The sequence below is a fragment of the Sebastes fasciatus genome, chromosome 17, assembly GCF_043250625.1.
Source record: "Sebastes fasciatus isolate fSebFas1 chromosome 17, fSebFas1.pri, whole genome shotgun sequence".
Taxonomy (NCBI): Eukaryota; Metazoa; Chordata; class Actinopteri; order Perciformes; family Sebastidae; genus Sebastes; species Sebastes fasciatus.
Window position 1 is genome coordinate 29,574,581 of NC_133811.1, and position 22,175 is coordinate 29,596,755.

At 39.2% G+C, this 22,175-nt stretch overlaps 1 protein-coding gene across 3 annotated transcripts in view; it reads right to left on the reverse strand.

Annotated features, from left to right (window-relative positions):
• The window catches only part of tmem65 (transmembrane protein 65), a 32,414-nt gene extending 11,633 nt beyond the window's left edge, over nucleotides 1-20,781 (reverse strand). Inside the window, exons 1-3 of one of the 3 annotated variants that reach the window (XM_074612509.1) lie at nucleotides 20,507-20,781; nucleotides 20,071-20,386; nucleotides 350-394 (exon numbers count right to left, since the gene is read on the reverse strand). In XM_074612509.1, coding sequence (XP_074468610.1) covers nucleotides 350-394; nucleotides 20,071-20,320 — 295 coding nt within the window. In that variant the 5' untranslated portion in view covers nucleotides 20,321-20,386; nucleotides 20,507-20,781. Of the gene's footprint in view, nucleotides 1-349; nucleotides 395-20,070 lie in introns of all 3 variants that reach the window. The other 2 variants (XM_074612508.1, XM_074612507.1) reach the window with 2 other exon arrangements.
• Nucleotides 20,782-22,175: the final 1,394 nt, after the last annotated feature.

A 22,175-nucleotide genomic window follows, 5' to 3' on the forward strand; every position in this document is an offset into this window, starting at 1 on the left:
ACGTCGACTTTAAAATGATGTGGAGTCTGATTATGAGGTCAGTTATTGAACCGAGGTTGTCTCTGATGTTCAGACTTCACCGAGCAAACTGTTATTGGATCAAATAACAGACAAGAAAGAAACCAACAAAGCTAATTACAGTCTGGTCAGCTTTGATTTCCACCATAAACACAAAAAAAGATCAACTACTGAAAGTGTTTATTAGAAAAGTAAACAGTCTTTAAGCCAGAACTGCTGACATCACACAAATACTGATGGGAGGAATTATGTCTTTCCAGAATATAGAGGATTTGTATGTGTGTGTGTGTGTGTGTGTGTGTGTGTTAGTGTGTCAGGTTTAATCTCTCACCATATCTGATCTGGGCTGAAGTCGGCGGCGAGGGCTCCAGGGTCTCTGAGAACAGAAAACATGAAAAGCCATCAGAAGTTCGCTCATTAACTGCTGATGTTTGACTTACAGCGTCTGCAGCAACATGGAGACACAGTTTGCTCACCCTCGACTCCTCACAGTCGCCTCTAATGTTCAACAGTTTACTCTTTCAGTCGACTCCACAGTAACTGCTGACAGCTCTTGTCCCCCACACACACCACATTCATAATTTAAACACAAGCGTGCCAAAATGCATCATCCCACTAGGTTTCTTATAAATCAGATGTGTTGTTTCAGTTCAAGATTTTGACCTTTAATTATGGCGCCCTCATAATGCCAATCAATGCTGTTTTTAAATGTCAGAAGACAGTTTAAAGATCATCTTTTCAGAGTTCATCACAGTGTCTCAACCACCAAAGACAATCTTATTTGTCAGACAAACATAATTGAATACGTTATATGAGACATGAATACATTTCTTGAAGAAAAAAGCTGCTTGTTTTTTGCTTGTCCAAGATGAGGATGAACTCTGGTTGCATGATTACCAGACATTTGCACACTGTAGTTTATTATGTTTTGTCAGCTTTTATACTTTTATACAGAAATGAAAGTTGAGCAAATCCTGCAGGAAAAGAAATGTTTTTTTTTTTTTTTGCTATTATCTAAAATACAAATTTGTGTGAGTTTTTATATTGCACTGACTGAATTCAGGCTGGTATTTATTTGCACCTGTTAACCTTAAAACCCGTAACACTGAAATGATTGACCTTAAATGCTTCCATTGTGAAAGAATTTTAGTTTTACTGTTTGGGGTCTTTAACTCAAGGGATGTCTCATGTGAGGCAGTTGGTTTTGTTTGTAGGGAAGTTCAAATTAAAAAATTAAAAATGTGATTACTTACGGTATGGTTTTTAATTGAATTTACAGAACAATAACTGTATTGTGATGTTGCTACCATGAAATATAATTACATATACCGCAATAGAAGATTTTGGCCATATCACCCACCCCTATAGGATACTGAAAAAAGTATTGTTTTGTGATCAGTCTAGAGACTCGGGTATTGTATTGGCACGGGTATCAAATAATTTCAAGCAATACCGGGCACTACGAACTAGAGGGTATACTTGCATGTGATTGATTGGCATGCATTATGATTAACTGCTGAAGTTGAACATTTTCACCGGACAACCTCGAGACTTTAGTCAGAGCCTCTGCAGCAGCGCTGCCACGGTGCCAACACAGTGGTCTCATTAAGAAGAAAGATGAGGCTGCGTTTTCCTTTTTTAACCGTTATCCGTCTGAACGAGGCCTTAGAGCAGAGTGCCTCCACAACAGAGGTTACAGTATTTCAAGTCAAATGAAAGCTCTCTATAACTCCCTCCAACTGCCATCAGAAGCTTAAACTACTGCAGGGTTATTCTGTTCCTAAACTTCCCAGGCTCCCGTTGGAGCCGGAGACATCCAAGAAGAAGTTATGGTAACCTGTAAGACAACTACTCTCATGTTTACAAAAATATTTAGAGTTTTAAGAATTAAAAAGTGATTAATTGACTGTTCAGATGGAAGTTAAAGCAATATCAAAAATCCAAATATTAAAGCGCTTATAATCAATTTTCTGATAACAACAATGCATGAAATGAAAATGTGAAAGGAGTCGCTTGTAGTGATGAACTGACTGCAGCTCCCTTCGGCTTTATGGAGCGTTACAGTGAGTTTCAGCTCATTTTTTACCCACTTTACTGTTTTGGTTCACTCTCACGGCTCTCATAGAGACTTTATCGGCCGCAGTGGGCGAAAGCTTTAAGAGGAAAAAGCTGTAAAACGCCACTGTACACTGCCTGCTCAGCAGCAAGCAGCAGACAGGCACAGTTAGAGACTAGCTGATGAACACAGTGGAGCATTTAGCAGCTTAAGAGACATATTTCCCACAGGAGTTGGTAGAGACCAAAAGCAGAGCTAAAAGAGAGGGAATACTGGACTTACATTCATCAGGTGGACACAAACACGACTCCAATGAATGATAATATTTCTCTGTAACTGTTGGATGTGGAAATAAGCAACTTTTGCTAACAAGTGCCCCATAAACAAGTGGCCAAAAAAATATGGCAGGTTTAAGACTATAAAAATATATACAAATGAAAATAAATGCTAAAAATAACCAAAAAACAGCAGAACACAGAGTAAAACAAGCACTTCTACCCTTTTTTTTAATACCTTGGATAAAGAGAGGAAAGTTAGGACCCATACGGAGCCAAATAAAGGTGCTGTTCTGGGTAAAATAAAGGGGCAGGAGTTACATTACATTAAGAGATTCAGTCATTTCACATGCTGGTTTGGTCTGCCGTCTGACTTTAATTGGTAGGAGAGAGAGAAGAGGAGAAGCTGGGGACCGGAGTTGATGTGTCGAGCACCCTGGGGAGACACTGAGCTGACTCTAGAGAAGTGGGTCACTGGAGCAGATTGCATTCTGGGGCATGGAGAGACCAATTACAAGAATAGATCAATTATAGCAAAAGATTAATCTGCTGAGTCCATCACTTCCTGACCTCCCTGTGTGTCTGTGCATTTATGTGCTCCACTCGCACAAGTGAAAACCAACTTTTCTGCCAACAGAGAGATGCCAAGAGCACAGAAATAACTGTGCGTGCGTGTGTGTGCGTGTGCGTGTGCGTGTGCGTGTGTGTGTGGCGGCGGCTTTAAGACTCATCTTTCAAAACAAACAGGCAGCAGATTCGCACCTCCCTAACGGACCAGTCGCTGTGGAAAGGTCAGGGTCTATTTCAGGATGCAGGAGTCCAAGGCTCCTTTCAAACTGGGCCAGGAATATCTGATCACAGAGCCTGGTGCAACAGGAAATTTTATTTTATAAAGTAGAAGCAGCGGGCAACCTCCGGGTCTGAGAAGTGAAGCCAATGTTGAAGTGCCTTAAACTTTTATTCTATCTTAACAACCAGCAGGGGGCGACTCCTCTGGTTGCTAAAAGAAGTCTGATTGTATAGAAGTCTATGAGAAGATGAGCCTTTGAACATTGTAAACATGAGTTTATGGTCTCAATCTCTAGTTTCAAGTCTCCTTCAATACAGCATGATGTTCATTTAGTAAATGATGGTCCCATTTAGAGTCAGATAGACCATAAAGCAGGGGATGCTTTAGGGCGGGGCTACCTTGTGATTGACAGGTCACTACCACGGCGTTGTCCGGTGTGGGAGTTGTCCGTGTTTTCGTCTTACAACTTTAACCCTTTCACTGTGTGTTTTCACTTCATCAAAGTTAATTCTAACATTTTGTTTGCCGAAAAATGTCTTACTCTGCGTTGTTTTACTTAGCTCCACCCTCTTCCCCCTCTGCAACTTATGGTTGCAAAAGAACCAAGATGGCAACGGACAAAATGCCGAACTCGAGGCTTCAAAATGGCAGTCCACAAACCAATGGGTGATGTCACGGTGAATATGTCTACTTCTTATATACCTCCAAATACTGCAAATACAATTACAAATACTCAAAATAATCCAATCCAAAAACATTTTTATAAAAAAATACGTTTCATTAGCGATTAATTCCAGATTAACCAATCAATTGTTTGGTCTATAAAACATCAGAAAAACAGTAAAATATGCCCAGCACAAGGTGACGTCATCCAATATGTTGTTTTGTTTGAGCCACAGATCAAACCCCCAAAATATTCAATTTATCTATGGTCTAAGACCAAGAAAAGCAACAAATTATTGAGCATTAGAGGGATAATGGATTGGAATTTTTGCTTGAAAAAAGGCTAAAACAATTTTTTATATATTATGTACAATTATTGACCAATCATTGCAGCACTAAAAAGGACAAAATTTCAAAGTAAAGATAAAATCTATGCCGTCTCCTTTACTCACTTACTCCTAAAGTCTTTTCTCTTTACTCTGAGCAAATTGCTTTCTAGCTATGAAAGAAAAAAAACAACATTCATATCTTTCCGATCCACAAATCAAATCCTCTGCCAGAGCCCGACTATCGGAGAGATTAGTGTCGTTAGATTCACACGAGGATCTGGTGCTTCCTACGTCTTCCTGACGGAACGCTCCATAAGATAAAGTTACCAGGCAACAAATTCCGTTCCGCTCGGTGAGCAGCATCGCTTAGCAACAACATTCATCCAGGAAGTGACACTGGAGGGTGTTAGGGAATTTAAGGTATTACAACTTTCTGCTCTTCATTCATTTTTTAAAGCAACAGGACACCGCTCTAATGTGCACTCCTATGACTCCTGCATCAATATTGAACATAAAAACAGCAGTGGAAGGTCGCATTGCTTGAGGGCAATTATACTTTGTGAATAGAAAATAAAGAAAATCATTAATTCTGGACTTCAGATTTACTGCACTTATTTTGGAAATTTTGTCCATCAAACATCATTTCAATAATAATTCAGTGATAATTTATCCCCAGTTGTACTTGTCTACATGTCTCGAAATTTCATAGCTGGTACAACAGCCTGATGGTCTCCAATGTCAATTCATAAATAAAATATCACATTTCACATCCCACTCAGGTTTCCTGTATCCACTGAGAGTCCACTCAGATGGATTATCAGGTTTCATTTGCTAAAAAAGGAGAATTACTACACATTTGATGGCAATTTAAAACGTGCAGCCAATACAAGATTTACTGATTTCTCCAGAGATGTTGGTACTTTTGCAAAGGCCATTTTTAAATATACATTCATTTTAATTTAACTTCATATAAATGATTAAAAAGTGTATTACTTTGGTGGGGGGGGGGGGGGGGGAACACAAGAAAATTGCAAACTGCTTGTAGGCAAACGTACCCTTAGTTTAGATTAATGTCCACAGAAAAGACTTTTGTGTCTGAAGTCCGTCTGAATTTAAATGAGGGTTGTTGAGTGTTGCATCATTGCACTGCTGGTGCATTTCACAGAAAATATATTTCCATATGTGAACCAAAACAACTGGAGGTCTGCCTCACTCTTCACAAGCTCTCTGGAATTTTCTTTATGAAAACATTTGATCCAGTTTATCATTTAGTTTAGTTATCATTTAGCAGTTTAAACGCTGAGGATGTGCAGCCTTTGTTGTTAATACTGCAACAACAACAGACCACTTTAATCTCTGTATATTTGAGCTGCACTATCTTTGAAGTCAATCATGAATTGCAGATATCTTCCCCTGGTAGAACAGCCCTCTTTTTAAAATCATTGATCCTACGTCTGACTATAAAGCACTGATCGATCCCCACAGCTGGCCAAACCATTATACAACCTCCGTCAGCAGACATTAAGAGCCTCTTGGAGCTGGACAATGAACCCGTGACGACACATAAATCAGAACTATTTGCCAGTCAAATGATTAAATCCATCGCTCCCCAAAAATGCCAGTACAGTCAGCTGAGCTCATTAAAACCTCATTAAGCCAAGGCCTTAAACACACTTCACCAAATTACCATTTCTTTAATGTTGGTAATAAACAAACAGAAACAAAACCTTTCAATAGCTTGATCAGGAAACCAATTAACGTGTTCAGTGTCCCAGTGGTTTCAACAGCACTAATTTAATGAGATGCATCAAACTGCATCAACAGAGAGGTCAAACATGTGTCTGTACAGCGTATCACCAGCGGTCCAGCTGACAGTACTTTCCTAAAGAAAAGATCATGTTGTGCATGTTTCAGCTGGGCGCTTCATGTCTGACAATTTCATCCAGAAGGACACTGCATCACAAGTTCCCCAACTATTGTATGTATTGCCATAAAATTTAGTTAAGAGTTTATTAAAATTGTGGGAATTAAGGAAAGAATGTTAAATAAATATGAACTCACTAGTAACGAAATCTTCTAAGCGAAACATTTAAAAAAAAAAATCAAAAAAAAAAATCCTGTCAGGCGGTAAACTAACATGATTTTCTACATGGTTTCTCTGAGTTTGAGTTTTGACTGGCGCTGTTGCATCATCTCATTGTGCCCTCTTCTTCTGCAATTGATTGGGTCCACCAACTGTTTATCTTGGCACGCTCAACACCTAATATTCTCATAGCAGCAGTGGAGGGGAAGCTCACATTGATTTGCATTTTCTTTTTGCCAGTGTTCTAGACATTTGGTTAAAATTTGCGCTACATTTGAATGGACCCGTGACTAGTGAGTCTACCCTGCTTAAATAAGGTAAAAACAACAACAATGAAGTCAACTGAAATATAGAATTTCTCTCTCACCCCTAAAACAGGTGTCCTAAATGGAAACTGTACATAGGATGAACCTTTTCCTCTGGCAACAAACTCAGGGTCTAAGAGCAAACTCCATTCTTCATCCATCCCAGAGTTTGGTTTTCTGGTGAGTAATGAGTGTTGCAGCCTCACAGAGCCGCTGGAGCGACTGTTGACTCTTCTTCTTGTTGAAAGAAGAATATTAATTTGGAATGCGCTGCTGTGGGCCACACGGTGGGAATAACCCATTTTCACCCTTTCTGGTTTTGACTTCCTAATGACTGCAGTGTGAGTACAAACACTGGGACTCCTGGGAAAACGTGTCCAGAAATAGGTCTGACTGACGCAGGCACAAATTAATATCACTGACACAATCCGCCAATGGCGGCAGATTTGGAGTCAGATGAGTGAACGCAGAAGAGTTGTAGCTCTCGGTGGATCTCGGTCCGCTGCAGGATGTCTCATAAACTACATAATGACAGCAGTGTGAGTCTGACACGGTTCATATGTCAGCGTGTGATTAAATCAAACACAAGCTGACTCACTGTGTATATATATATATAACGGTAATTAGACATCAGCAGATGCTGCAACGTCTGTCTGCTTTCAGACTGACGATTAACAGAGTGGAACAGCTTCCTGCAACACACACTACACACCTGAAGAACACACACCAACGATAGATGTGATTATAAGAATATATTTAGTTGATGATATCTCACAGTTATAGCTTAATTATTTCATTGTGATGCTAACATGCATTCACCTGTCAGGCTGTCTCTGTGATACTTTCTTTGCGAGCATCCGTCCTGATGTATTACTGGAACACTAGTTTGAAGCACTGGAGGATTTGAGCACTAATTACATCTATTCAAATGTGGAAAACATGACATTTATTTTTGAAATTTGCATTTTGGAACATCTTTTGTGTTCTTGCGTTGTTTTCGCAGCAAGTGGATCCTCGGCCTTGAGAACTTTAGAGTCAGATGTGACAACCGTCACAGTCTTGCCTCAACTGAAAATAAACGAAATAAACTTAAGTGACGGGGAGGAATTGAGAAGACAGACTGTCCAATCGAGTATCCAGGCAACACATGCTGTCATGTCACACTCTGCTCCCATCACACACACGACGAAGGAAAATCTACACCGACCAAATGCTTCATCTCCTCTACCAGCCAACCAGACGGCTCATCCACCATCACTTTGACGTTTCTTTATATGAAGAACTCTAGATGCCAAACCGTCATGTGGAGTAAAACTAGTTGGCTCCCTCAGTTTGTAAGAAGACCCATCACTCTGCTGTCTTCTAATTAGTTTCCACGCTCACTTTACACATCTAACCTCCAGACGAGTGAGATTCTGCAGCTTAGACGAGTTCAGTGTGATGAATGTTGACACTGAAATATTACTCAGTGTGATTAAATCAGTCGCTGAAAATGAGGGCATGCTGGGAGTTGTGCTCTGAATATAAGTTATAATCGTGATGGATGATGTGGAGGCAAAACAACACTAGTGAAACTGAGGGAGAGTTTCCTCCGTGGAATCCGTCTTACACTTCTGAAACACACTCTAACGGTGTTATCCTGCTTATACAACGGATTCTTTCCACCAAACAAAAAAGACATATGGCCAAAGGTATGTGGACAACCATGCATTACATCCAGATGTGGTTGCTGATCTTTCCAAATCCATTGCCATTAATCTGCTGCTATAACAGCCTCCCCTATTCTGGTTTAAGGTTTTCTATTAAATTTGAGTCATTCAGCCCCAGCAGCATGTCTCGGAGACATTTGGGGACATTTTTACACCTGGTTTGTCGGTTTTACAAAAGTGAATATGTGAAGAGCTGCTGACACGTACTGAAGTTCGTCTCAAACATAGAAAATACATCGTTTGTGCCGCTGCAGGTTATTTTTTCCTGTTTCAACACTTTTTAGGACCTGGAGCTTTTACACTCTACTTTCCAAACTCTTCAGACCTGAGCAGGAACGCTGACATTTTCATTTTATTCACAGTTACCATTTGGGGCAGCCTCTGAGTGTATCTCTTGCTGAGAGCAGGCCTGCGACATGCAATGGGGACAACACTAAAGATAGCGTAGCTCTGCTGTGTAACTGGAGGACAACAGATGTGTGCTGCACACAACAAAAAAGGACATGGAGTCGAGATACTGCCAGGAGCTCAAGCTGCTGTCAAAAATGTGACATTCAGATTTTCTGTGCTTCAAACTCAAAGCAGAGACCTCGGGGCAGGCTTTCTGCCTGACAGCCGTAAACCGTTTGAGACGGCGCTTGGCTCAATGGGATCACAGGCTAGGAGGCTAACATAAGAACCAAACATACATCTCTGCTGACGTCACGGTGTTTTCAAACTACACAGCTATATACAGACTGACTGCTGTTACAGCAAAAACAGGGCGATGGAGAGGCAAAATAACTGTTTATAATAACTGTTGATCGATTGACTTCTGTTCCAATAGTCAGTCAAATTAATTACAACTGCAATCTGATTCATGCTGCACACGGCGTAGTTTCCAACCAAATAGTAGGGGTGTAAATTACACATTTCATCACAATATGATATTATATAGATTCTTTAGACAACGATACAATATTTGCTGATATCACAAAGTCTTCCACAATACCAATTTGATTTGATTCAATTCAAAGGCCTGCACTCAATATGAGACGATATCATATGGTCATTTAACCAAAGAACGTATATTGCCAAGAAGTGAAAATCAATTGTTTGTTCCATGGCAGCATCAGCGCCCAGCAGCAGAGCAATGCTTCCGCCGTTTTAGACTGAAAGGGACTACCGGACGCCAGTAAAACATCCAACTAAAAAGTGCCGTACAAAAGTAAAACAAAATTATTTTTCTTCTATTGTCATATTCTATCCAAAATTGCCAGTGTTGACCAATAAAATATTATAAATATAATACGAGTTTTCAGTCAGAAAAAAAGCAGCAACTGTTGTCGAAAAAGATCGTTGCTTCTATACTCTTTGATTTAACCCAATCAATTACATGTATATCAACTCACAAAAAGCAAGCAAAATATGATTTGACAATTGTATGACTGGGCTCTTCCAGAAATTCAAATGAAAAACAATCCATTCTTTTCATAAGAAGAATTTCAAAATAAGGGTGTACCTTAAAGATGATGATATATATCGATGTTTTCACTTTGCATCGATATATTGGATAGTTGAATTGACATATCAATCCAGATCGATGGATCCTTACACTCCTACCTAATAGCAGTAAAGTTGGTCACCTATGATAAATGAGGGTGCACCTCTAAAGGCCTTTTCACACCAAGTCTGTATTTTTCATCCAAAATTGTCATCTCTGTCATCTCTCCTCAGCTCGCTCTTTCTGTACGTCTTCACCCTCCACCCCTCTCTTTCTCTACACCTGTTTATGTAATTATCAGCTTTAGGATGCGGAGCGATCTCAATCTCCCGACATGAGGAAGCACCTTCTGCTCACTTTAAAGTGATATTATGCTGCCATCGACCTGCCAGGCTCAGGCTTTGATAGAAGGGCTCGGAGGCAGCTAAAGTTTTGAAGTGAAGGTCTAATTTATGTGTCAATCAAACATCACCTCTCCTTTAATCTTACTCAAACTTCCCAAGTGCTGCTGAGCGCCTCAAACCGCTTCCTCAAGTCTCGGGAGGAAATAACAGCTTCATTCCACAAAACTTGCTGAGATTGACACGTTCCTGAGGTGTTTTTCGCACACAGCAGGGAGTGGATGACTGAAAGCACACACTGTGCTGTGTGTGGCAGCAGGATTCACTATTGTTATTATAGGTATATAGAGGATAAGTGCCATTCTCTACGCTGACAGTGCAGCAACAATGAAGTTAATGAGGCGGCGATGAAAAGTAGTCTACGGTTGGGGTTTGACATCTGAATTCATTGACATCAATCACTTATTGAACCCAAAACTGAATGTAATTAGGTTTAGCTTTCTACCTATAAACCATTTTAATATCATGTTTCCATCTATTGGGAGCCTGCAGCTCTCCGTTTATAATACTGAGCTGCACAAACAGCAGAGAGAATAGAATAAACCCGTCACCATTTATTTCATCCGGTTCCAACTTTCTATCTGAAATGAGATTGTTGTAATGCCGCCTGCACTCGACAGGATTTATATGCAAACAAAGAAAAAGAAAAAAGCACCCGTGTTTGCTGTGGCACAGAGAAGTGTCCTTTTGCCACTAATTAAGTCCCAGTAGATTTGAACCATTTGTCTGAATCGCTGGTGTGAATTGTTCTCTGCACAGAGACCTGAAGAGAAAACCATCCAGCACTCCATCCAAAGAAGATTATAATAAACTAACTATTAATCCTTTCCACCCCAAACACAGAATATCCAGCACACAGAATAATGATTATACCTTCACATATTGCCGTCATGTTACTCTTTATTTCTTATGATATCAAATGAGAGACCCTGTAAATAATCTAATATAAACACTGGACAGACGTCCGGTCTGGGAGTTGTTCGTGTTTTCGGCCAAAAACCAAGATGGCGAAAGCCAAAAAGCTGAACTTGAGGCTTCCAAACCACAGTCCACAAACCGATGGGTGACGTCACCGTGACTAGGTCCACTACTTACAGTCTATGGTAAAGACAAATAACAGCTAGAGCAGTCTGGTAAGTTCAGAAAACTACATGACATTACTGTTATGCAGCCTTTAAAGCCAGGAAAAGACAACATCTGGTATCTAGTCTCATATCACAATATCGATTATATTGATATATTACCCACCACTACCAGACACACACTTTGTCTAAAAGATAAAAGGGCTGAAGTGAACAGTTAAACAGCTAAAGTGTAACCCACCTTCAGTCTGGACTACACGCTGCTTCACTGGGTGTGTCACAAGCTCAGTGCAAGGGGTTAATTATAAGCTATAGTGGAGTATACAGGTGACTTCAATCCATCAGGTAGGCAGTGAGCTGAACCACAAACTAACCAACTAAGGATTCATCACAAACAGCAGCACTGTATTAACCTGAGTCTTTTGATTCTTTAGTGACCAAATGAGTTGATCTTATCCCAAGAGTGTGCGCTGAATAACAATAATACAGGATGTTGAAATGTTGAGCCAAAACATCCTAATGTTAAATAAGACAAATTGAATCTTCTCGTTATAATTTCTGATGAGCTTTCTTTGTTTGGAAAGAGGCTCCATCTGCCCATTGTTTAGTCACACTGAACCTTTAATGAGCAACTGGTCCTTCAAACTTTCAGGTCATCCATTAATTATATTAAAAAAAACACACCAGGGCTGGGTTTCCATGTCTGGTTCAATTTTGGATCTGTTTCCCTGCTGGTAAAATACAGATTCAATCCGCTACGGCGACACTAAGGAACCTTTTTCTCTCCTGGGTCTTTTTTTAATAGCAAAAAGCAATTTAAAAATCATTTTGGTTGCAGGTTTCTCATTTCTAGTCGGCCCTAACCATCATTTTTGGCCATTAAAAATGGCAAACATATCCCGCGACAGGTTATTAGCTGTAGCTGACTGATGTTAATTCTAAAAAATAAAAACTTTGGCTGCTTTCTGGTTAATTTGCTCTCTGCAAGCCGGCGTCTGTAAAGTTTGGACTGGACTGGGGTTATTCTAGTTCAACAACATCAGTCTTCTTTAAAGAAAGTCACCAGCTAATTGCATCATGTCAATTTCATGCATATTAAATAAATATCTTTAGCTGACCAGAAGCATTTGGAGTAATTACCTTGTGAGTGAGTTAATCAACGTTATATCTTCTGCCGCTTGGCTCATTTTCAGGTTGTCAACATTTATTAAGGCTGCAACTCAAAACTTTCTGCCAACAAACACTACTAACAGATCTGTGAGTTTATATTTACAACTTTGGTTTACTGGAAATATCAAAAGCTAAACCTGGATTTGGAGTCAATAAAATGCTATAAACCCCACAGACTCTACACAGCACATATACCCACTAAGCTTTGGCTACGAATCAACATCCCAAAGAGTCTGTCTCTGAAAGCAGCACAGCTCCTGTTCAGCGACGCTCACAGCTGATGTACAAGAATAGCCCAAACACAGAGCTGTCCTCACACATTCTGCTGCTGCACAAGCATATATGCTGATGTGGGAGGGATAATCTGAGCTGCAGACTGGTGGGTTGAGGAATTTTATTTCTGGAAGGCCACGTTTTTAAATTTCAGAACCCAATACTGCCGTTTCAGTCTAGTGACTCCAGATAATCATGACAAACAGCCTGTTTTAGGTCACTGATCTACAGGATTGTGGCATAATTTCACTCAGCCTGCCTGGCTTTGCAGAGACTTGGAGAGGTATTTGTAACACAAAATATCTGGTGACTTATAACCTTTTCCCACCAAAATTAGCTCTCCTTTTAAACTCCTTTCCCATTGCCAGTAGACGAGTATAACTTTCTGTTTTTATTCCTGTCATGTTCAACGCACTAAAACACGGTTAGTAAACGGTGAAAAATGTTACAGTGGTTACTGAAGTCTGGTGAGCATATTAATTGTATGTTTTGTACGTTAATAAATTATAATAATTGTTCAAATCCCTGTTGATTTTATTTATTATATATTCACTTTGACGCTTGTCACATAGCATCACGCCAGAAAAAGGTGTGAAAATCATGTTTCCATCACTGCTGATCAGAGCTGGAGCCGATAAATACCCTCGACTATAACAGAGTCATTTGTCCCAGGAACGAATGCTGACTGTAAACTTTCACTGAAGACAAAAGCCAGATGTTAGTGGGTGTTAAGGTTCTTTTGTCCAAAGGGAAAGGGGCTGTAAGCTACCATTATTTGGGGAACCAATTTAATCTGAAGAGCTAAATAGATACCAATGCACATTCTTGAAAAGCACTGCTATATTATCCACATTACAGCCATTTACTTTTCTGTCAAACTGACACACAGGAAAGGGCAGATTCACAGCTCCATGGGGCTTTTTTAATTGCCTCAGTGGGACATCCTGTCCTGCTCCAACAGAAAAAGTGTGAATTTCACATAATTAATGTCACAGAAATAAGTAGGTATGGATGAAATAAAAGGTACAGCCCGAGGAAACAGAGGGGTTCAGTGGTAAATACTGTTTATACTGAATATGCTTTCCCTTTTTGGGACTCATTCTCAAGGTGTTGGTGCAGTCCTGCAAAAATCTGCTGCACGGTACAACTGATTCAGGGAGCTTCTTTATGCACGGAGAGGTTGGCATTGCCAAGTGGCCTCATGAAACTCGTTTAAAATCCCTTTCACAGCATGCTTCAAAGAACGGTCCAGCCAATAGTTCCTCAATACTGCACATCAACACCTCAATGTTTTCCTCTTTTGAAAAGCCACATCACAGCCAAGTGAGCTCATTAGGCTGTTTTACCTGATGGAATGATGCTCTGATAAAATGTTTTCATTCTCAAGTGTTTTTAATAGTGCTGTTAATCGATTCAAATAGTTAATAGAGATTAATCGCAAATTAATCACGTTTTTTATCTGTTCAAAATGTACCTTAAAGGGAGATTTGTCAAGTATTTAATAGGTTTAAATTCAAAGGTTTGATAATGTCAATATCACTGAGAAGAATGAGCTGCTCAGCTTTTAGCAAGTAAAGCTCCTGTGCCTTGCTCAAAGGAACTGTAATAGCATGCTAAAAGTATAATTTCATCATTTACATGCCATTACATCTGCTACTCCTGTCAGAGACATGCCGATGGTGTTTCCAAGCGAAGAGAGGATGAACAAATGATGGTGTTTTTTCTAACTGGAGCTCTTCGTCTACCCTCCTCTTCACTCGTCACCACATGATGACAGCATCTGTAGCCAAATCAATTATATGAAAAGCGAGCCGGTCTCCGGAGCATCATTAGTGAGAACAACGTATTAGCGGTGTGACATTTCAGACAAATTACTAAACAAACCGTGACCACTCGATACTCCAGACTTAGAGGACGTCTGAGGACTTACAGAGTGTGAAGACGATGCAGTGTTAATGATACAAACTCTAATGATATATCAATTTATTAAGTTTGAGGGACATTTGACAGTAAAAAAAAAAAAACATCTCTTGTCGACAAATAATGTAATGGAGAGGGGACACCGTTTCTGAACTACCTCAAACATTCCTTTAGCATGTTTGTAGAGGAGTTTTTCACAATAATGGTGACGCCATACCATTCAGGAATGTCACCCTGCCGGTGAGTCAGTCCTGGGACGTACACACTGATAACCTTAAGTTACACCTGTGAAAACATCTGCTGGGACAAAGGCCTTTACTAAATGTCATACTATCTCAGCTAAACGTGACCACCCATATTCTCTCCTTTTACATTCACTATGAGCGTCTGGAGTTCACAGCGTCTGCTAACTGTAGATGTAATATTTTAATGAGCCTGCAGCTCAGCTCGATGTCAACACTAACTCACTGGGCTGAAAATGGTTCACAGCTCAACAGTAAATGCTTCCGATCCTCTCTCGGTTCTTCTCTGGTATTTAGCTCATTAGTAGTAAAAGTAAAAGGGGAGTGGGGGGGTTCTGAGCTGAAGACAGTTGCTTATTAGAGAAGACTTTCACAGCCAAAATCATTCCTACACTGATTTGGTCGCCTAATTACGAGGCTGGACGGTGCTGCAGAAAGAGAGGGGATGCTTTGGTGACCGACTGCACCGCCAATCTTAAAAATACACCACACACTCTCTGAGCTCGGACATATTTACTTACTTTTGACTGAGTTTACATACATAGAAGAAACAAAGTTACTGTGAGAAGTCAGGTTAAGGCAGGAAATTGAAGGAGGTTACTCAAATAACCTGCTCACTGTGTGGTTTTACTTGATTGTTGTTCTGATCCATGCTAAGCTAGCAGAAGTCTTTGAGCACAACTGACCACCCGTACAGTCCACAAGAAAATTGAAAATGAGCGCACAACGTGATTGGTTGATGCCTTTACTTGCGGTGTGAAAGCTCAGAGAAATCAACCTTGTTCCAAAAAAAAAAAAGATGACGCTTTTTTACCGCATAATATTCAGGTTCTGAAAGTACTTATGATAAAAACAACTCTTTGAAAAAACATATTGATGTACGAATTATCGCACGAATAAAACGCTGCCGGTGTGTAAAGACCTCAAGGCTAAAAAAAATATGTAATTACGCAATCATGCAAGTGAGTTTCCACAACAAATGACTTCTCAAAAGTCATGAAATTTGTTCTTGTCACAAAATGAGTTTACATTGTTGAAATTGTACATCTGAGATAGTTTCAGGCCGTACCAGAAGGCATAGCTACAAAAACAGTCCTACTAATATAACTATCTGTCTGCTTCTTTCATTTTACTTCTAAAAAAGTGTCCTGTACTTGTAAAGATAATAAAAGTGTTTTGTTCCCCAAGTAAAAGCTTCCAATCCCAGTTAATGTTAAGGATCACAAAAGTGTATGAAAATAATGAGGACGATAATTAAGCTGCGACACATCGCTGGAAAACTGAGGGGAAATTAGTTGTTTGGGTCAAACTCTCTGAAGAGGAGTTCAGAGCGCTCTGCTGCCGCGCTGACATTAACTGTTCTAAGGGGGATTAAGAAAATAAAACATAAACACGTTATTATGACCTTTAAAACTTTCCGGGGCTCAAAGAGTCGACACTCACTGGGATTATTATTACCCACAGCAGCTCAACAGTATTGAGCCATAAAATGATCAGCACAGACTTGTGTTGCCTTTTCATCCATCTGATTATTTCTGTGGAAAGGTTCTGGTTTGAGAAGACATTTTTAAATAGGGCTGTCTTTGACCAAAGAAATTCTAAGTCAACTAACACAGTGGTTCCTAAACTTTTTCACATCAAGGACCCCTAAACGGACACAAATTAGACAACGGACCCCCATCTGATAAAATTTTGTCCCAAGGTCCTTCATCTGGATTTCTGCTTTTAGATGTTTTATTAGAGAAAGTGTATGAAACCCATGACCTAGGCATAGGAGAGATAAAATAAGATAAAACTTTATTAATCCCAAAGGAAATTAATTTGCCAGAGATTGCTCAAAAATGACAATAAAATAAGAATAAAAACACAGAGTATTAAATATAAAGTGTATAAGAAGTAAGGGTGGGATAAAAAAAATTGGTTCAACTATGTATCTAAATTTTTTTTTTTTAAGATTTTGAAATAGATTGTGGTCTATAGAGCACCCATATACTGCCATTTATGCTAAATGCATTCAAATGGCCCCGATGGATGTATATAGAGAACGGAGCTGATGGAAGAGCTAGAGACCACCTTGGAGAAGTTCAGACTTCAGGACATCTCTGACTACATACAGTACATGCTGAAAATCAAACATTTTTAATGGATTCATTTAGACCATTTCAAAAGTAAAAGTAGAAGTGTATGATTCAACTTTTTCCCATGGTCTAGTGTTAAAAAAGTTGACAAAAATCCTATTAAAATCGCAATATCGAATCGCAATACTTAAAAATCGCAATATATATCAAATCGGCACCTCAGTATCGTGTTAGTATCGAATCGCGAGAGAGGTGTATCATCACAGCCATAATATGATGTAATATTAACCTGTGTCTAACAGAATAACAATAACAGTAAGATAAATTTAGCACTAAAATAAAGTAATATTGCGCACAATATTCTGTCATTTTATTACTTATGAATGAAATTATAGTGAAAATAAATGATTCCCCTTTTTGGTGGGGACCCCCCTGGAACCCGCTAAAGGACCCCTGAGGGTCCCCGGACCCCTCTTTGAAAACCACTGGACTAACACTCATAGGATTTTGTCGATCAGTTGATTTAAGTTTCTTCAAAAAGAATCACACAAAAGCTCCACTTTAAATCTGGTGTTTACCAGAGATGTGCTCCTAAGGTTCTTAGAAATAAATCATTCAGCATGAAAAAAAGCATAAAAAATGACTAACTGATTAAAGAAATGTTCGTCGACTAAGACCAAAATGACTGATTAGTCGACTAAGAAAAGATGTTTAATGACTCACTCAGGGTTCTATACACTTCAAAAGCTGCCATACCTGTGCAAAGACACATTCCTACAGAAATCCTTACACAACAGTCTCTCTAAAGAAATGTTTGCCAACGACTGGGTGTGGATCCAAAGCTGGGGTTTTTCATTTTACTTGAAACTACAGGTTATGCAATGCTGCAAATACATTCTTAAATCCATCTTAGTGTATTAAAAGCTGAATAAAATGCTGTTGCATGGTAGGCGGATAGATTAGCAGCCACAATTTCCTCAAAAAATCAGCTTACACATCGTCTTACATAATACCCCGAAAAAAGCAGTTTGGGTGCACAGTGCTGCTAATGAGAACACAAGAAAGTGATGAGGAACGGGTCTGAAACTCTTACATTCGTAGCAGTGTGTCAGCATTTCAACATTATCTGATTGTACGGACAGGAAGGAGGGAGAACAGCAGCATACTGCAGAGACGAGGAGGACAGTAAACGCACCGTGAGACGCTGAGGACGCAGAGCACCTGGTGAGCCGACTCCAGGTGCTCCATGTAACGCAGTTAATGAAGTGAAAGTGACATCTACACTACATTTACATCTACATACTTAGTTTAAATCCAAGCTGAAAACATTTTGAAAGGCATTCATTTATTGATGAAGGTTTTTCCTGGGATTCCCCCAGACGCTGTGAGGACATTACTCAGATCTTTGTACTCCTGATTCAGCAGCTGATTTTACTATTTCAGTCCTAAGATGAGTCACTCTGCTTGAAATAGGGAAAAATGCCTCAACATGAACCAAAACCAAACAGAAAATAACTTCCAGTGACTCAAAAGAGGAAATACTACACACACACACACAAACACACACACACACACTCGCCTGCCTGTTCACACCCACTGACGCACACAAACACACCACACACACACTGTGCGAGGTGTACAATGAGGTGTTGATGTGCCAGTATTGATTATTTTTATGAAAAGATGCTAAATGCGACATTGGGATTATTTCTATTGCCTCCTCACAGCCCTCAACGTGAGCTGAGCCGACACTTGTAGCCATCTTGTAGGTGGGTTTTTATGACTCAAATCCCAACATAATTTGCTAGCTGTAGAAGGCAACACCACTTTTCCAATGTTGTTGCAGTTTCTCCAGCTGCCACCTGATGTTACCAAAGAGCCACATGTTTTACACATTGACCACACCTGAGTCAGGTAAAGGTGTAGTAATGAGTAAAACATGTGGCTCTTTGGTAACATCAGGTGGCAGCTGGAGAAACTGCAACAACATGCCTTCTAGACTACAACTAGCAAATTCTGTTGGGATTTGACTCATAAACCCTAAAAATGCAACCTATACCACACTGCTAAAGCTGAATTAGCATTAGTTTGTGCTTCAAACTCAGCACAAACTTGTGATTTCCACTTTATTTCAATTCTGAATATGCAGCTTTATTATTAACTGATGCAAGTGCAAGGTGCAAACTGTTAAAGAAAAGGGCTGGCTTCACTGGTTTCACACTTTGAGTGCTCATCAGTGGGTGGAGTCTTTGTGAATGAGAACCTGCAGACGGTTGGCCGCTCAGAGGCACATGATCTACCACACCTGAGTCAGGTAAAGGTGTAGTAATCATGTGCCTCTGAGGGGCCAACCTTCTGCAGGTTCTCATTCACAAAGACTCCACCCATTGATGAGCACTCCTTAAAGTGTGAAACACACTGCATGTTGGCCAGCCCTTTTCTTTCACAGTTTGCACCTTGCACATCAATATCAGTCAATAATATAGGGGGGAGGGCGATATAGGTGCATGCTCTGTATCTGTGACTTCTCATTCAATCTCAGTATTTAATTTTTTTTTGTATGTTTTTGTATTTTGACATAATATGCTATGGTCCAACCACTAATGAATCATATTTACCTCTATACTCTGTGAATAGTATGAACTTGACCCTATAGGTCCTGTGTTGTGTGTTGGGTTGTGTCTTAAATATTGTTGTGTTTTGTTGCTGTCGCTTTTGATGTTGTTGGTCATTGTTGTGTAAAGATTGTAATGTGATTGTGTACTGAAATGTAGCCGAGTAACATTTTACAGTAAATTAACTGTAAAATACGGTGAAATTAATAAAAAAAAACAGTTCAAACTGTATTTTTCATTTACAGTACACAGCTGTACATTTCAGTGACAGTATAGTAATGTTAATGTTACAGTAACATAAAGGCAACCCTGCTGCCACTCTTACCAGTGTGTTAACTTGACCCTATAGGTCCTGTGGTGTGTGTTGGGTTGTGTCTTAAATATTGTTGTTTTGTTGCTGTCGCTTTTGATGTTGTGGTCATTGTTGTGTAAAGATTGTAATGTGATTGTGTACTGAAATGATGAAGCCTAACAGCTCAAAGTGATTTAAGTGGACTCCAGGAAGAATAGGAGATCCCAATAAAAGAAAGAGTCTCAGAGTGTCTATAACCTTTGACCTGCTTGATCTGGTTTCTTACCTTGAGCAATGGCTATGGACTCGAAGCTCTGCAGCTCCCTCAGCAGACTGGTCCTCTCCGTGGGCTGGAGGCGGTAGATGAAGTCTTTGACTCTCTGTGGGGAGTTCAGCGGATCCCTGGGCTCGTTCCTCCCGTGTGTTCCCATCCAGCAGCGGGGTGTGTGTCGCCCTACCACCGGCAGCCTCGACACCACTACCACAGCCGGCGGTAACCTCTCCACAGCGGGTCGGAGAGCTCTAAGCTTCAGCATGGTGGTGAAATAAACTACTACTCTGAGTCTGTGTGACGGTTTTTAACGGTTCTTTCTCGCGCGGAGCTCCTCGTCGTCTCCAACGGCTCTCCAACGGCTCTCCAAAGGCTCTCCAAAGGCTCTCCAACGGCTCTCCAACGGCTCTCCAAAGGCTCTCCAACGGCTCTCCAACGGCTCACCAACGGCTCTCCAACGGCTCTCCAACGGCTCCGCTCGGCCAGAAGTTGTTCCTTCTTCGGGCTCAATGAAAGACAACAAACCGACCGACCGTTTCTGTTAAACTCGGGTTAACTTTAAAGCTTCCGGTCATGTCTTGTTGTTCCTGCCGTCCACTTGACGGACCCGGCTCATGATCTGTCAGAGACTCGGCGGTCAGTCTGGGGGAGTTTGTGGAACATGAAGTTCAAACTGAAGCTCCGAACAAGAAACTAAAGCAGCGTCAAGTCAGCCGGAATTAAAAATCTGGTTTCTGGCTGCGGCTTTTCAGAATAAAACACGTTGCTTCCGGCAATGACTTTCATATTATATATACTGGCAGAAGATTTTTTGCAACGTGAGTGCAGCGTACCAATAAATAAATAAATAGATAAATATATATATATAAATAGATAAATACATAAATATATGTATACAAATAGATCAATATATGTATATAAACAGATAAATAAATAAATAGATCAATATATGTATATAAACAGATAAATAAATAAATAGATCAATATATGTGTATAAACAGATAAATAAATAAATAAATAGATAAATATGTATTTAAATAGACAAATAAATACATAAATATATGAATATATGTATATAAATACATAAATAAATAAATATATGTATATAAATAGATAAATACATAAATATATGTATACAAATAGATAAATATATGTATATAAACAGATAAATAAATAAATAGATCAATATATGTCTATAAATAGACAAATAAATAAATAGATAAATATATGTATATAAACAGATAAATAAATAAATAGATAAATATATGTATATAAATAGATAAATAATTAAATAGATAAATATATGTATATAAATAGATACATAAATAGATAAATATGTGTATATAAAGACAAATAAATAAATAAATAGATAAATATATGTATATAAATAGATCCACCTCAGCTGGTTTACTCTCCACCCCCACGTCCAAACTCCGCAGCTTTGGGGACAGAGCATTCTCCAGGGCAGCTCCCAAGCTCTGGAACTCACTCCCCAATCTCATCAGAGACTCTGATTCCCTCACCACATTCCAGTCCCGCCTCAAAACACATCTTTTTTCATCTGCTTACCCGTAGCCCCCTCATTCCCCCTACCCATCAGTCCGTGTGTCTGGATGTGATTGTTCCTGTGTATGTCGCTTTTTGTCGTTCGTCTCCTGTCTGTCTGTCTCACACCGTTTTCCCCCCCGACTATGTTAAAGCGTCTTTGAGAATATTATAAAGCGCTATATAAATCTAATATATTATTATTATTATTATTATAAATACATAAATATATGTATACAAATAGATCAATATATGTATATAAACAGATAAATAAATAAATAGATCAATATATGTGTATAAACAGATAAATAAATAGATAAATATATGTATTTAAATAGACAAATAAATAAATAAATATATGAATATATGTATATAAATACATAAATATATGTATATAAATAGATAAATACATAAATATATGTATACAAATAGATCAATATATGTATATAAACAGATAAATAAATAAATAGATCAATATATGTGTATAAACAGATAAATAAATAAATAAATATATGTATATAAATAGACAAATAAATAAATAGATAAATATATGTATATAAACAGATAAATAAATA